This window comes from Ambystoma mexicanum, chromosome 5q (assembly GCF_040938575.1).
Source record: "Ambystoma mexicanum isolate Mex_15411 chromosome 5q, UKY_AmexF1_1, whole genome shotgun sequence".
Lineage (NCBI taxonomy): Eukaryota > Metazoa > Chordata > Amphibia > Caudata > Ambystomatidae > Ambystoma > Ambystoma mexicanum.
This window is the reverse complement of record NC_090933.1, coordinates 416,781,726-416,799,569: the sequence shown is the minus strand read 5'-3', so window position 1 is coordinate 416,799,569 and position 17,844 is coordinate 416,781,726. Positions and strand designations below refer to the sequence as shown.

Sequence of the window (17,844 nt, the reverse complement as noted above, 5' to 3'; positions counted from 1 at the left end):
GAAAGGAAGGGGAAGCTCAAGGTAGGTGGGGGGCCCTCTAAGTCCGAATCGAAGTTTAGGGTTTCCACCGTCGACTCAAGGGGCAACTCTCCGCGTCGGGTGGAGGCTCGAGGTTCTTGGTCCCGGAGTGGTTCCCACCATTCCTCGTCCTCGCTGCACTCTAGGAAGCGCCGGCACCGGTCACTTTCCCCGTCCTCCTCGGAGGATGGTGTCGTGCGTAAGGTAGCCTGTCCCACGAAGTCCTCGACTCCGGAGGAGTGGGCGGCTTTTAAAGAGCAAATTATGATTTTCCAGTAGCAAGGCACGGTTCCTGTCGTGCCTTCTCACGAAGCAGGCAGAGAACGCTTTTGAACCGCGGCTCGCATGCCTTCGGGCTCGCGCTGCGACCCGCACAGGGAACCCTCGAGGTCCCGTGTGGACCAGAGCAGTCGCAAGAGACGTGCGTCCAGGTCTCGGTCCTAGGCCCCAGCGAGACCGCTGCGGCCTGTGGAGGTATCGACGCCAACGGCGACTCATTCGGCGCCAGGACAGTCGGACTCGGACGATGCAGTACCGTCCTATCAGCCCACGCCTGTAGCGGTGTTGACACCGAAGCTCTCGGCGTCGACACCCACGGCACGGAATTCTGGCATTGAAGCCCTCGGCTGTCTCGACGCCTATGTTCTGGATGCCCTCGGCGCCCTCAGTGCTTTTTGGGCGCAATGTGTCTGAGGAGTTTCCTGAGGAGGTGGTTATGCCTAGGGAGGCTTCCTCTAAGTCTGGGAGGCCGGTATTGGGCCCCAGGCCCTCTTCTGTCAATTTGGCTGGGTTTTCCAGACCTTTGGCTGACATTTTTGAAGAGAAGGAAAGGTTGGACATTGAAGACGCTGCTTCTCAGGATGAGGCTCCGGGATTGTTGGATGACAGTCCCTTGGAGGAGTTGAGGCAGACCCTCCATGATGCCAGTGGCCTGGACACTTCTCCGAAAGTTGAGTTTGGTAGGCCTAAGCCTAGACTCTTCCTACAGGCGGCTCATGTCTAGGGTCTCTGAATACCTGGGGTGGTCCAGTCCTCCTGAGGATTTTATTCTGTATGACCTTACTGACATCTTGGACCAAGGTCCCCCCCTGACCCGGTATTGCCCTTTCATCTTACGTTGCAAAAAAAGGGCGTCATCGGCTTGGCAGGCCCCGGAATTGCTTCCGGTGGTCAATAAGAATTTGTCGAAAAAGTACCACCCATCTGTTAGCAACCCCAGCTATTTGCCTACTCACCCCACTCCTGAGAGTTTGGTGGTTCAGGCGGCTACGGCCACCTCGAGGCAGCAGGCGTACCCTACCATCCCTCCGGATGGGGACGACAAGCGCTTCGACGGGTGGGCTCAGAAGGTCTTTTCTTCAGGGAGCATGGCACTGAAAGCTGTCAACTCCACATGTGCCTTGGCAAGATTTACAAACACTCTGTGGAACTGTGCTTCCTTAGCGGCTGAGCATATTCCTGAGGGGGAGGAAAGGGATGGCTTCCCAGCCCTCGTGCGTGATGACAAGGATGCTATGTGTGAATCCCTTCAGTCGGGTTTGGACACGGCAGACTGCGTCAGCCAGTCCATTGCTGCGAGCACCGTCCTACGCAAGTTTGCGTGGTTGCGGAAGTCGGGGTTTGCTCCTGATGTGCAAGCCCCTCTTCTGAACAGGCCCTTTGACGGCGTTCATTTATTTGGCAGCAAGGCTGACAAGAGCCTGGAGAGGTTGCAGACCTCCAAAGCTGCAGCAGAGTCTTTGAGCGCTGCAGTACGTCAACCTCTGCCTTTTTGTCCTAGTGGACAGCAGTGCAGGGGAGGTTCCTTTTTGTTTCTACTCCTCTTTTGGTAGATCGAGAGGAGCTGCCAGTCAAAGGGGCCAACGTAAGGGTACCCGTGGTGGACGGGGACCTCGGGGTGCCAAAGTGGCTCAGACAGTTGCCTCTTTGCCTCCAGGCACTGCCACCGCTGCTCCAGCTCAGTCATGAGGCCATGTCCCATGGTTTGCCGGTTGGGGGCAGACTTGCGCAGCATCTTGGAGAATGGCGTGCCATTACTTCAGATGCATGGGTTCTGGATATCATAGCCCACGGCTACTGCCTTCCCTTCCTTCAGCAGCATCACAAGAATCCACCGGGGAAGCTCTCTTTGAAGAGTCTGGATCCGCTCTTTGCGCAGGAAATCCTATCCCTGCTGGAGAAAGGCACCATAGAACTGGTGCCGGTAGCGGAGAGAAACAAGGGATGGTATTACCCTTATTTTTTTATCCTAAAGAAAGACAGGGGATTTAGACCCATCATGGACTTGCGTTGGTTGAACAAGCTTCTAAGGAAGGACAAGTTCAAGATGGTCACTTTCTCAAGTCCTACAGGCCCTTAAACTTCAGGATTGGTTGGTGTCTCTGGACCTCAAGGATGCTTACTTTCATGTGCCGATTCATCCTGAGCACAGGAAGTACCTGAGGTTCGCGGCTGGCGACTCGCACTTTCGGTTTCGGGTCCGGCCATTCGGATTGACCTCCGCCCCAAGGGTCTTCACCAAGCTGATGGTGGTTGTGGCAGCGTACCTCAGGAGGGGGGGGGGGGTTCACGTCTACCCCTACCTGGACGACTGGTTGATAAGGGCGTGTTCTCACGAGCAAGCCCTGGATCATCTATCCGTCACCTGCCATTCCCGTCACAAGCTGGGCTTCTCCCTAAATTTAAAGAAGTCGCATTTGACACCTTCCCAGCGGCTCCAATACATTGGAGCAGTGCTCGACACGTCCCTGGGGCAGTGTTCGCCTCCCCAGGTGAGGGCTCATCACATTCTGCAGGTGCTGGACAAGTTTCACTGTGCCCAGAGTCTCCCGGCCTTCGAATTCTTAAGGTTGCTCGGCCTCATGGGGTCCTGCACTTTTCTGGTGCCAGAGGCCAGACTGCGGATGAGATCCCTGCAGTGGGCTCTCAAGATGCAGTGGTCGCAGTTCTCTGGCAAGATGTCGGATCCCGTTCAGATTCCGCTCTCGGTCGCCCAGTATCTTCTATGATGGGCCAACGAAGGAAATCTGATGAAGGGGGCACCGTTTTGGCAACCATGGCCGGAGGTGACTATCATGACGGATGCCTCCCTCATGCTCAACGAGTTGACAGCCAGTGACCGTTGGTCTCCATCAGAGTCCAGACTCCACATCAATCTGTTAGAGCTGAGAGCCATCAGGCTGGCCCTGAAGGCTTTTCTGCAGTGTGTGCGGGGGAAGACTGTCCTGATTATGACGGACAAAACAGTGACCATGCATTATCTCAACAAAAGGGGGGGGGGGCAGGGTCACTCACGTTCTGCAGGGAGGTGATCCAGCTTTGGTTCTGGGCCATCCAACAGGAAATCTCGATCTCGGCAGTTTACCTGGCCGCAGATGAACACACTGCGGCGGACGCTCTGAGCAGGCAGAGCACGGTCTCACACGAGTGGGAGTTGGCTCAGGAAGTCCTTTTGGAGATCTTTGCCCTTTGGGGAACCCCACAAGTGGATCTCTTCGCCACCAGTGTCAACCGGAAGTGCAAGAGATTCTTCTCAAGGGAATTTCCTCAAAGAGGAGCCTTAGGAGACATGTTCATGGTGGATTGGTCATTCCCACTGCTGCACGCGTTTCCTCCAGTCCCTGTCATTCCTCAGGTGTTGCGGAGGTTATGGAGGTTTGGTTCCCGAATGATGCTGATTGCTCCGGATTGGGCCAGGAGAGCGTGGTAACCGGACCTTCTCGACATGTCCATCTGCCCTCCACGCCATCTTCCCTACCGAGACGATCTGCTCTCACGGGAGGGGGGGGGTCAGGTTCTCCATCCAGAGGTCAAGCTTCATGCTTGGTTTCTGAAAGGTTGAGATACAAGGATTGGGACCTCCCGGATGATGTGATGGAGGTGTTGCTTTCGGCCAGGCGGCCCGCAACAAAATCCCTGTACCGTTGCCGGAAGTTCTGCAACTGGTGCAGGGGTCAGAATGTGGATCCTTTCAAATGTTCCATTCCTATGGTGTTATCTTTTCTGCTTTCTTTAGCTCACAAGGGCCTTCAAGTGGGTACTATTGAGGGTTACCTGGCGGAGCTGTCCATATTTAAGAGCTCGTCTGAAGAGTGTTCTTACTTTAAGATTCCTTTGATATCACCATTTCTGAAAGGACTGTCTAATGTGTTTCCACCGTCCCCTTTCCAGGTGCCGGGTTGGGATTTCAATTTGGTTTTAATGTTTCTGATGGGAGCTCCATTTGAGACTGTTGTCTTTTAAAACTGTGTTTTTAGTTGCGGTTACTCCTACATGCAGAGTGAGTGAATTGCAGGCACTTTCTGCCAAGCCACCCTTTACTGTTTTCCATAAGGACAGGGTTGTCCTGCGGGTGCAACCTTCTTTTCTTCCGAAGGTTGTCTGAATTTCATTTGAGCCAGAAGGTGATTCTTCCGGCATTTTATCCTCCTCCGCATCCTGGTAAGGAAGTGGAGAGGTTCCATAGGTTGGATCCTAGGAGTGCTTTGAGCTTTTATCTTTCACGGATGTCCTGGGTCAGAGTGGATGATCAGCTCTTTGTTGGTTATGCTGGACACTGCTTGGGTCAGGCTGTTTCCAAACAGACCTTATCCAGATGGATTATTCTAACTATCACTGAGTGCTATCGTTTGGCGGGGAAGGACCCTCCAGTATGCTTACGGGCTCACTCCACTAGGGGTGTGGCTGCCTCCACTGCTTTACAAAGAGGTGTTCCTATTCGGAATATTTGTGAAGCAGCCACATGGGCTTCTGTCCATACTTTTGTTAAACACTATTCTTTGGATTCCATCCATGGACAGGATTTGGCCTTTGGTAAGGCGGTCCTCTATTCGGCCATTTGATTGGGTAATCTAAATTCACATTCTAAATTCTTCCCTCCTCCATAGTCAGGTACTGCTTTGGGAGTCTGTCATAGATGTGGAATACTTCGGAGGACACAATCCCTTTGAAGAACAAGTTACTTAACAAACTGGTAACATTCTTTCGATGGGATGTTCCTCCGACGTATTCCAAATTGCCCTCACAGCCTGCCCCTCTGGAGAATTTCCTCTGATTGCAGCTTCCATTTCCGCAAGGCTGTAGGCAGTTATACTGGCAGGAGACTGGTGCCACACGTTCTTGGGGAAAAACCTAAACTGAGGCAACGGGTGCCGTGCGTCCTATATATACATCCGGTGACGTCGACCCTCGCCGGAGGCCCTCGAGGGACATCGGCTTGACGCTATCGACGCAAGAAGCCCTCTGCTGAAAAGTTTCCGAAGTGCACAGATGTGGACATTACATGCCATAGATGTGGAATACGTTGGAGGAGCATCCCATCGAAAGAACGTTACCAGCTTGGTAAGTAACTTGTTGTACTCCACTATTTGTATTTAGAAGTAAGGATTGGCAAAAGGTTTATTAGTATAGGCCCTTTTATTTTGACAAGATTCGACAAGCACTGCGTTATTATTTGATGGTCATAGCTTGCTTCCATCTTTAGATTTAGGATTAGATGGGCGTTTTTCAAACCCAATTGAAGTTCAATAAACACCCTTGAACTGTGATCACTTGTGTCTGTCTTACTGTCTGATACCATGCCTTCCTCATTTGTATAGTCTAGAGTACACTTTTTCAGCACATCATAATTAACATGGTAACTACAAGCACAGTCATTGAAATAGAATACATCTCACAGTTCTCAGCTGCCGTTTCAGAGTTTCACACCCACTGTCAAGGTAGACATTAGGTCACCAGGTGCTTAACGTGTGCCTGTATTTCCTTTACCCGCAAGCTTGAGTTGCGAATCATATTTGCTTTATCACGTGTGAGCTGAAGACATAGCTTCTATGTGGTAATAACCTGAGGGGTTATGGGGGACTTGCACGGTGTGTTGTAGCTGTCGCTTCACCCATGATGTTTAAGACTCTCCTTTATTACAGAAATGTATTGAAGTCTGAAAAAAGACAAGCTAGGTCAGGCGGGAGAGAGAAAGAAAATACGTACATTTTTATTAAAACGAATGGTAATAATGTAGTCTGAAATGCAAAAATAGTAAGTAGCATGAGGTTGTGCCGGCATCCAGCATGGATGAGGGCTAAGGTGTTCCTCCGAAGTTTATGGGATGGCACTTCCTCTTTGGGTGTTAGTTTTAGATATTTACTTGTTATACTGATTGGGTAGTTGGAAAGTGACTTAACCCTTCTTTTTCTGTTGTTCCTTTCTATTTCAGCACAAAGATAGGATATTCACCATCTTCCTGGCTTGATGATTATTTCGATTGGGTTAAACCTCAGTCAACCTGCTGTAGAGTCAGAAACACTACGGAGACGTTCTGCAATGCTTCTGGTAGCCGCCACTTTCTTTTCTGTCAGCATGCGCTATCAGTCACTGAGAATAGAGCAGAAGGAAATGTGTTTTGGAAGTCATTCAAGATCATGTTGTCCATACTCTTAATACATCAGATGTGAAATGTTGTCCCTCATTCCAACAGTGTGCCATTTGTCAGGAGGAACAGTCATGTATGTAAAGTGTTATTTTGCTAGGTCCGACGTCGCAAATGAGCCTACTTTGCAGATGCTTGTTACACAACGTACCCTCAGTATTGGGATTGTGGAGCAAGGCACAGATGAAGGGAGCTGGTCCTTTCCCTTAAATCACTGGAAGACTAGGAAAAGGATTAGCATAAAGCGCAGTCTATGGAGAGGGGGGCTATAGCCAGCACTTAGATGGTCCATTTCTAATTATCATACAATATCCTTGTGGTTGAAAACTTTGATTGCCATTGTTCCTACAGCAGTTGGTTGGATAAAATAGTTGGTTTTCATTTTGTTGCAGCTGAACTACTTGCAAGAGCAGCTATGCAAGGTTGAACCAGGTGTGTGAATTGTTTTGTGAGCATGAAAGATATAGGTGCAAGTGTAGGCTCCGCCTACATAGTTTAGAGTAGCCAGGACTCTTCCTCACTGCACACAGCAGATGTGAATACTCCGAAGCACTTTAAATATTTTGTTATTGTAAAAGTGCATGGTTGGTGTTTGTTTGCAGATATTGTGCTATTTTCTTGAATTGTTAGGGCTCATTAAAACTGGTTGATATGAAGAATTGTAACTCCGGTTAATGGTTCCACAGTTGTTGATCCTGAATGCATGCGCTGCCGCCCACCAACACCTGAAGGCAAGAGAAATCCACTGGGAGAAGATTTCATGCGATTTCTGCCCATGTTCCTGTCGGATAACCCCAATCCCAAGTGTGGTAAAGGGTAAGTGCCAGTCGTCCTCTTTCTGGACTGCTGTTATGCAGCCAGTGTTCCAGATTCTGGGTACTAGTGTATGTTTGTATGGGAAATACAATTTATTGAGCATCTTTCTGAATTGCATTGCTTCTTCATTTGAGCCCATGACTAAGCTCTTAGTGACACCCTTGTGATTAAGGCGTTGGACTCCTACTAGAGGCAGAGCCATTTTTGTTATTTAAACATTGTTGAATACTAATGGTGCACGCATGTTGAATGGAGAAACGCCATTTTAATTTGGATTAAGCTTTAACCATATAATCTGTTGTGGCGCTTGTCTGCCAGACTTTCAGTATTTCTGGAACTAATGAAAGCAAGCAGCTAGTCAATTGTTTACCCCAGAAATTATTTTTCACTTCATTGAAAACGGGTTGTGGGTGTACCAGAAACAAAAACTGAACCCTGTCGAATTCAAGTGTATTAAATATATTAACATAGCCATATGCAAACCAAATCAGACTGAAATCATTGAGAAAAGAGCATGGAAACGTTAAGAAGCTTTGTGATCTCTGAAGCACGGTTCATGGTCTGCCATGGTGCTCTCCTCTTACTAGTTGAACACCTTAATTTGGCTGGCATAGAAGTGTTCAATACCTCAGGCAGCACATATATGTGCTTAAAATATAGACCATGATGTAGGGATCGGGGGTTCAAATGTTAAATAAAATGTTTGTGGTGGACAATCCATGTGAAACAAATGTGGGAGTCTGTAGTGTTAGGGAGAATTCTCTCTTTAGGCTGAATTTCCTAACCTAGTGAGTCCCCCAGCAGCTTTGCTGGATTTCTGGAGTTTGTTTTTTTTCTCCTGCCAAGAGTGAGACTCTTTCTCCCACTCTTGGACATGATTTATGGTGTTCCTTTGACTGTTAATGTGTTTTATGGGCTATGGGGTCCTTTACTCCATAGGGTCTCATGTGTTTTTACTATGTGAGTTACACAGCACCCTCCGTGCAGTAACACAGGGGTGTCATAGTGACACCCCACCATAGACTCCATACCCTGGGACTGACTGTCTCCCAGTGCATGTAAAGTCACAATTGGCTTTACTAGTCCCAAATTATTAACAGAAACCAGTACAAACCATCATATTGTGGACGTACTGGTTAGGGCAATTCGATTGCCCCGGGGTCTGTTAGTCGAGGGGACACGTCTCCGTCCCCCCTGATCGAGTTTTTGCTGGTGGCAGTGGATACTACTTTTTATATTCGACCGCAAATATTTCCCTATGGGATTTTCCCATTGTTCGAGGCTACCAACTTTAATTATTTAATTCTCATAGCCTCGAACATACCGCCGGTTTATTTAATTAATATTAATTCACTGGTTGGTATTTTTTGCCAGAACTCGATTCTAAAATGGCGTTTTGTGTTCTCTTCTGTGACTCCAACCCAAGCCGAGCCCTTTGTTCCACTTTTTGGTGGGCTTCTCCACAGAAGCCTCCAAAAGTGGTTCCACTCTGTCGGGGTACCACAGGGGATGTGGGAGGGGGTTTAGGCACCCTGGACTGAGTTACCTTGGTAACTCAAGTCGCACTCTTGTGTGCTTGGCCCAATTGGTGAGCCGGCCGGCTCACCACTTAGCATGTTTGATTGACAGCTAGTCTGAGTGAATGGGGGTATGCTGCATAAAAGCAGGGCTTTTGGGACTGGAACTTCAGAAGTTGCCACAGGACCTGAGAATCCGACGAGGGAGAAGCTGAGCCGACCTGCCACGACGACACCACCGGTGGAGCCCTGCGGAACCGACTCGCTACTTCCCGACGACAGAGAAGATCTCCCAGCTGGAGAGGCTTCTTCCCCTGACTGGTGCGCACAACCAGTTTACCTTCTCTTCACACCCCAGACCGGCTAGTGGTCGAATTGCCCGTGCCAAGCACCCCGGCAACCGGATAGCCACTTACCACTGGACCGCGAACAAAAGGACCGCTCCTTTTACCTGAGAAACTCTGCGGTTGGTTTCTTCCCTGGCAGTGCAACGGACTCCTGTCTTCCTCCTCGACGAGATCCCCTCTTCCCCCGATTTGCATCCGCTGCCAGGAACAACTGCCCCCGCTGGAGTGTTCTTACCACTTTAAGGTACCGTGTCCGCCAGGCCTCCCTTTCTAAAGATTGCTACAAGGTAATAACCCCTTAACTTTCTGGACTGGGCTGGCCGCCTTGACCCTCTAACTGGTCCCTTTCTTTGGTCCAACTCCTTTTTGAACCATTACTAGACTCTTGTGCACTGCAACCGTTTGACCTTGGACAGATTTCGTTTTGATCCTCTTAAAGCGGATCCGGCCTACTGACTCTGAATTCACGGTGTTACTTTGCCTTCCTCTCTTGTTGTGTTCGTGAAAAAGTGTTGGGATCTGTTTCAATTTATTCTCTGCTTTTCTCTCCCGTTTTAAACCGAATTATTAGAGTGCCATCTACGTTAAGCGCTCACCGCTGTCTGAAAATAAGTGGTGCTTTACTTAAGACTTTTCTAATATTCTTTTAAGGGAGTGTTTACCTTTTAGTGACCGTGTTTTTGAATTGCTTACTATTAGTGCCTGTGTGTTTTTCTAGATGTGGTTTTAAATAAATAATTATATCTCTTTTACACCAAGCCCTGGTCAGTGTTTACTGTTCTATTGTGTTCTCTTGACCTATTGTGAATACCCTGTATACTGCCTAACTCTTCTTGAGGGAAGTCCGATTGCTCAGCCACAGCTACCAAGTGAACCTATGTGGTACAGACTGCTACTAAGTGGGTTTACTGCCAAACACCTGTAGTCCTAAATCTTTTGCAGTGGTCCCAGAGGGAACTGCACAGGTTTCTGCCTAACATGTAGTTATACCTAAATAAGTGTATTGGAAGGCATTTTGATTGTCTTTTGTTCTGCACTCTGATTACAAGATCTGCTGCCTGCATCCTCACTCCACCCTCTTACTAGGGGTCAGGGGGAGGTGATGTATTGAGTGTCTTTTTACAAACATGTAGATTCTTTGCGTCACTAAATGTGTTGTAACGTAGATTTCCCTAAATTGTAATCCCAAAGCAGAGTGATCTGTGTGAGCTTGCAATGCTGTAGTGTTTGGAAAAATGTCCCTACCGACAATTGATCATAGTTTTCCCCAATCAAGTATGTAGAAGTCATCGCCATGCCCATTGCAGTCTTCAGTTTGCAACTGGTTTTTGTTCCCCCATATTGTTATCCTTTTTAAGCTTACCAAATACCTTAAATAGTACAGGAGAAAATGTATAAAATAAATGCCCTGTAGCAGTTTTAGTGATGAAAGGAGGATTGGTTTTGTCCCATCAGAAACTAGCTATAGAAGGATATTATCCATGGTGGCACTCTGTGGTGCGTGGCGTGTAGTATTAATGTTACCAATATGGCTGCCAACGAAGTCTATAAAATCTTCATTATCTCCTTAATTTACAGACTGATTTCTTTTATTTCTACGATCTCATTTAAAAGCTGTTTTCAGGCGTGATGAATTGGCTCGACCAACATTTGCTCAGATGTTAACTGTGTTTTAGAAATGTCCATATTTATAGTACAGATATGAAATTAAAGTACTAGTGTTACATATTAAGTTCCTCATTGGTTTTCAATGATTAGTTATTTGTTACAGGTAAAGCCGTTTGACTGAACCTATGGAAGGTGTAATGCAGATAGATTAACCTTGGTCGTCTAAACTCGTGCTTTGAAGTGGTATATGCTTTTCTTTTTGTTTGTTTCGGAGCAAACAGTGCTTGAGTTCAAAACTCAATCTATTGAAAATCTAAATACTTGTTGCTTTAAGAATTCCAAATGAATTAATAGTCCATTATTATAAACACCTTTAAGAACCCTTTGGTTTGTTTCTTCTGCATGTGTATTTGCATGCTCTACGAGGTGGCCTGAGCCCTGTTGCAAGAAGTGCATGCACAAAGATAATCTTGATAGACTACATACCAGACATAAAAAACAACTGGTAGAACATGAAGATGCTGGTGAGGGCTCATTGAGCAAGAAGGTGTTTCCCTGTACAGGATCACAAAGTACTGGTATGCAATTTGCAGAAAATGCCCCCCTTCCTTTGCAATAGTCCTGTAGCTAGGATGCATCTAGTGCATGTGGTTTTCAGGTCCGAAGGTGTATGATGGTGTTCACTTCAGTGAAAATAGCCAATTGAAACAGGTGGAGTGGGTGCATCAATCAAAAACATGCTCCTGCATATGACCTAGTATATATCACAAAGAATGCAATGCAAAAAATTTACACAATGTCTGACATTGAAGTGCGGGAAGACTGCCCGCAGCACCACTAAATGTGCCAGAATGTTCAAGTCAGGTGGAATTCATTAACTTTTTACTAGAGGCCCTTTTGGAAGGTAAACTTGTCATAATGGCTGATACAGAGGGAAACTACAAAGAAATAAGTGTTATGGGACAATATGATGCGAAGAACAAGCCTGAAAATACCTTCTCCTGCGTCCCGTCCCCTTTCCTCCATACTTCATGGGCGCCCCTCACTAGGGATGGGGAAACTGAACCTTTTTCACCAGAAAAAACCTTCTTCCCCTTTAAATTTGGAGGTGCGCAGGAGTGCGGCCCTGGAAGCACACGCTCCCCTGACTCCGCCCCACGGCACCACTCTCCAGTCCCCTTTTCCGCATTGACGTGAATGGGCCGATTTCACCAGCGCTCCTGGGTTTGACTTGTAATACCACTCGCTCTTCCCCTGGATACTCGTCCCTCTGGCACCATGCTCCTCCCCGGCACATGTCGACGTCAGCTGGCTAGAGCAGGTGTCCAGCCTACGAAGGGCTCTTCCCTACGTCCAACCCCCACACTCTTTGCCTCTGCTGCCTTGGCCCCAACCATGGCTGGGAAGGTTGTTCCGCATGCTCTGAAGAACAGGTTCGCTCAGCGGAGGGAGCTCTTCGAGAAGTCGTCTCCAGACGACTTGAAGGACTTAGACACAAGTCAAGGCCCAAGGCCGGGCTGCTTTTTTCCTTCACACTCCACAAGGGCAACTCCTTCCCAAGGAAACACGTGTGTGGGAGGAACCGCTCTGGTTGTCGCACCAGCATAGGTACCAAGTCAACTCCAGCTACTGGCCGCCACACTGAGGGGTCATTAGATCCTTCCGGGGCCCAAGTTCACCATGTTTAGTCGTACCTGGACGACTGGCTTGTCAGGGCGAGATCTCCAGAGGCGGTTCACCACACTTCCTGCGCCCTTATGACCACACTCCACGAGTTGGCATGTTCTATCAACCTCAAGAAGTCTCAGCTGCAGCCTACACAGAGCCTGACCTTTTTGGGCCTCATATGGGACATGGGCTCCGAGAGTTTTCCCTCGGAGGACAAGATCATGGCCATCAAGAAGCCGCAGGTCACTTCTTCAGCCGAGAGGTGACCTCGGCCTGGTGGTACCAGCATCTATTGGGTATCATGGCAGCGGTCCTACTGGCCATACCCCACACAAGACTCAAGATGAGGAGATTACAGCTGCACTTCGCAGCCGCATGGAATCAGGAGCGGGGCTCCCAAGTGGAGCTTGTCAGCATTCCTCCCTCTCTCCACCCGACCTCACCTGGTGGTCAATGGACTGCAACCTGCGGACTGGCAAGCCCTTCCGGCAGGCAGCACCTCAAGTCACCATCACCACAGATTCCTCCCTGGAAAGCTGGGGCGCTACATTGGACAACCACAGTGTCCATGGAATCTGGTCCCTTCAGGAGAAGGAGGCTCATATCAACTGGCTGGAGCTAAAAGCTATTGGGCTCGCTCTCAAAGCGTTCCTTCAGCTTATTTGTGGCAAAGTGGTCCTCCTTCAAACAGACAACTCCACCTGCATGTATTACATCAACAAGCAGGGTGGCACCAGGTCCCCTCTGCTGTGCAGTCTAGCGGTCAGCATGTGGAAATGGGCCCTGGAGAACAACATCTACCTGACTTCAATCCATCTCCGAGGGAGTCCAACTGGATGCCGACAGGCTCAGCAGAGTGGGAGCGGACAATTACGAATGGCAATTGAACGATCAGGTTCTGCTCGGGATCTTCAACACATGGGGGAATCCCCAGGTGGCTCTCTTTGTCACCTGGTCCAACAGGAAGTGCCCGCATTTCATGTCCTGGCAGGGCCCCGGCTCTCTGGGCGACGCGTTCCAGATTCAGTGGAACAGCATGACCGCATATACATTTCCTCCCAGTCCCCTGGTCCACAAGGTGATCTGCAGGATAAGAGAGTCACCTCCGCAACATTCTGATAGCTCTGTGGTGTCAGGCGAGACCCTGGTTCTCGGATCTCCTCAGCCTCTTGGACAGGTCGCCCATTCACCTGCTGCTGGGCCCGGCTCACCACCTCTCGCAGCAGTGGGACAGGGTCATCCACCCCACTCCACAGAAGTTAGCCCTCCCAGCATGGCTCCTGAGCAGGTCACGCTGAAGCATCCGAGCCTGTCACAGGCTAACCTGGACATTATTCTGGGCGCTAGGAGCAAGCCTACTAGGAGCCAGTACAAAAGAAAATGGACTAGGTTCTGTTATTGGGCGGACTCTAAGGCGATCGACCCCCTTTCTTGCACGTTGGACGATGTGCTTTCCTTCTCGACACACCTCGCACACTCAGGGGTGCAAATAGACACGTGCCGCAACTATCTCGCAGCCATAGGTGCCTACAGGAACTTGGAGGAGGAGCTCTTCTCCTCCAACCCGGTGGTTAAATTACTTCTCGTGGGCCTCACCAGGCTCTACCCACCCATCAAACCACACTCGGTGGGGGACCTCAAAGTAGTGTTGGGCGCCCTGGCGCACAAACCATTCGAACCAATGGCGTCGGCGGACATCAGACTGGTCACCAATAAAGCAGCCATGTTGGTGGTGCTTACGTCTGCGCTTAGGGTCAGCGAGATCCAGGCACTGGTGGCGTCAGAAGCCTACACTACCTTTCACAGGGATAAGGTGGTCCTGAGAACTCACCCCACGTTTGTACCTAAAGTAGTCTCTTCTTTCCATCTAAATGAGGAGATAGTGTTACCTACCTTCTTTGCTGATCCTAAGGACGATGCGCAAAGGGTCTTGCACAGTCTGGATGTCAGACGCGCTCTGAAATTCTATCTGGACAAGACCAAGAGCTTCCGCAAGTCGGACGCTCTATTTGTCAACTGCGGTGAGTCAAGGGCCGGTTATCAGGCATCCAAAGTCTCTATAGCAAGGTGGATGGTTGCAGCCATCAAGGAGGCCTATGAGGGGCAGGGTAAACCACTTCCTGCGAGCATGCTTGCCCACGCTGTCAGAGCCAAGGCCACGGCGGTCGCATTCCAGGGACAGGTTCCGTGGCAGGTCATCAGCAGTGCAGCCACCTGGGCTACCACTTCGGCTTTCTGTAAGCACTACTGTTTGGACGCCGGCTCCAAGTCGGACGCGGATTTCGTACAGGCGGTTTTAAGGAACTTATTAGGGAGGGTTACATCTCCACACTGGGGCTACATTCAGTTGTAATCACCCATGCAGTATGGAGGAAAGGGGATGGGACCTAGGAGTAATTAATAGTTACTCACCGTAGTGACTAAAGTACTCCTAGTCCATAGTCCCCTTTGCTCCATACGTCCCACCATCCTCGTCTCTAATAATACTGGTGTCATTAGGCAATGTTAATCTTGTCGATGCATCAATGGGGACTGAGTGGCACCGGTGGGCGGAGTCAGGGGAGCGCATGCTCCCAGGGCTTCGCCCCGCATGCCTCTAAATTTAAAGGGTAAGTATGTTTTTTCTGGTGAAAAAGGTTCCGTCTCCCGTCCCTAGCGAGGTACGCCCATGCAGTATGGAGGAAAGGGGACTATGGACTAGGAGTATGTTAGTCACTACAGTGAGTAACTATACATTTTTTGACAGGGACGCGCAATTCAGCAATCTTGTCTACAAGAACCCTTCCCAGTTAATTTCTTTGAAATCCGTTAACAATATTGTGCTTTCGCATGCAGAATCAAGTTCTAACATAGATTCAAATATAAAGGCTATGTATCAGATTTCTTAGTTACTAAGGAAACTGTCCTTGCAGAGAAGCGGAAATATACAGGTTCCATCAAGCAGGTCAAAGTTACAAAAGCAATACCATAAGTAGCATTATATTGGTTCACATAGTGTATAGGCGGGAGCAAAATGTTTGATAGCTTGCAGGTTGAACATGCACATTGGAAACAGGAGGCTGCTGCGTTTGCACACGCTCTTATGTACGAGTGCCTAACCTCACATGGTGTTGGTGCATTCATCTTTTCAATGTTAAGACACGCAAGTGAATTTCCACTTTGGTTGATCTTGACCTAACAATACATTCCAAAACACACAGCAAATTATGGATGCAGCTTAGTATGCATAGCTTGGTTTCCTTGTTCGATTATTATAAACGTCTCTAGCTTGAGACAGTTTCAGTTAATGTTATACGCCACATCAGAGATAATGCAAGAGTATATGTACCACTGAACCCTGTCAAAGTAAGATTTGCGTTCTGTGCTGCAGATGATTTTAGTTCCTTCTGGACACACTTGATGGTGGAAAGAACACCCTTAATGCAACTGTGATGATTTATCAAGAAGCTCTTGACAAAGGGGACACTCGGTCCATCACATTGTAAGATACAAGTATGGTGAATCATTCACTACAGATGCTACCGTGCTACATCATGAGACTGTAGGAAGTAGGCGCTATACAAATTCATAAGATAACATAACTTAATATCCTACAATGGCTCAAAGCTTCTAAAGCCAAATCTTTCACTTCTTAAGGAATCCGATGTTAACAGAAGAGCTAAGGATTTGGTATGGTTTTAGAACTTAGAGGGCAGACTATCCCCTTGAAAAGGCATCTGGCCGCTAAACAAAATCTGAAAGATAGCTCGCCAGATCACAAGGCCGCTTTAAATACCAGATCAATGCGGGAACAAAGACTTTAAGCAGCACCTTAATTCCAGGTGATTTATAGTTAAACAGGTAAAGAATTCCAAAGCCAGGATGCTTGCACTAAGAAGGAACGCCCACCCCATCTAACCTACATTAATTTAGGAACAATGAGAAGCCCGGCTGCTCCTGACAAAGGAGGGTGCAAGGTTATATTAGGGTTTGTGCACAAGACACACAAGGCCTTCAACTTTGCTCTTTGTTCCACCGGCAGCCACTGTAATGTCAGAAGAACTGAGGACACATGAGACATGCGCCCAGATGAAAAAATAGCCTGACAGCAGCATTCTGGACCATTTACAATTGGTGTGTGGCAGATTTTGGCAAAGCGAAATTGATTACATTGAAAGAGTCCCATCTGCTGTATACAATAGCTTTAAGCAGCTGGATTTTGTGATGGGAAACAGTCTTTATAGAGAACATAATTGAAAAAGGACTCTGGAGACTGGGGAATATGGTACTAGGCAGAGAGCAGGGAGTCTAGCCAGACCCCAAGGTCCCTCACTTTCTGTGATGGAGTAGGGCAGGCACCAAGGGAAGTGGGACAGAACTCGCCAGACAAATATAAAACAAATTGAACAAACTGTTATTATGTGGGAGATTTTCTTGGTCGACCATGATTGGGGGTGGCGCAGGACAGGGTTTAGTTTTTTGGATATTAAACTTTAGATGATTCTTATCATCCAAGAATCTGCTCCAGGTAATCTTTAAAGCAAGTAGCCTGAGGGCCCATCTGGATGTCCTATGCAGAAAATCAAAAGGGTGATGTTGACCCAGACCTAAAACAAAACCCCTAAATGTCTATTGAAGCTAGCCAACTGTCTAATATAAAAGGGGTCCTAAGTGCTGAGCCTTGAGGCACCTAGTTGATGCTGATACACTGATTGAACTCAGCCCGTAAGAAATGTGGAGAGCAAGGCCAGAGCTTTGTGCTAGCAAGATGGCACAGCCGACATTATCGAAGGCTTCCGTAAGATCCAGTAGGATGAAAGCCCCCACACCTCTGCTGTCCACCAGTCGTCTGATGTCATCCATTGCCGCCACGAGGACAAGCTCATTGCTACAACTAGGACGAAATCTGACCTGAGCATCATCCAATAAACCGGGCTGTTCCACAAACGACTGCAATTGTGATTCAGCAACCACCTCCATCAATTTGCTCGGATAAGGGAGCAAAGATATGAGCCGGAAGTCTGCTAAAAGTTACCCAGGTCCAGTGATGTTTCTTTAAGCGGGGTGACGGCTGCTTTCTTAGGTCAGTCTGGAAAGAATCTAGGGCAAAGCAACTTTTAATTACTTGAGCAAGATAGGGTCCAATCAAAGTGTTTACATTCTTCAGGGTCCTTGGAGGGCAAGGATCATGAGAACCCAGATGGACGACTGGCTGCTATCACCTGCAAAAGGATGGATTCCAAGATAACATAAAAAGAAGAAAAAATATGATTGAGTGCTATGCCTCCAAGCAAGGATCCAGAAATATCTTCTCCAGTAGGCCCAGTGGTGACAAAGACACATCATCCCACAGATTCTGCAAAGGCAAAAAGGATTTACTCAAGTCTGTAGGAGACTGAAGCTCTGAAAGTACTTTAAACAATTCCTTATTTGGAGAAGAGAAGATGCGGCTCAAGTTATAACCGCG

General features: G+C 48.2%; 1 protein-coding gene across 1 annotated transcript in view; it reads left to right on the top strand.

The window, feature by feature from the left end:
- NPC1 (NPC intracellular cholesterol transporter 1) overlaps positions 1-17,844 on the top strand; it is an 847,233-nt gene that overhangs the window by 685,890 nt on the left and 143,499 nt on the right. The window contains exons 19-20 of the mRNA XM_069620902.1: positions 6,230-6,345; positions 7,129-7,258. Of these exons, the coding sequence (XP_069477003.1) occupies positions 6,230-6,345; positions 7,129-7,258 (246 nt within the window). The remainder of the gene's footprint in view (positions 1-6,229; positions 6,346-7,128; positions 7,259-17,844) is intronic.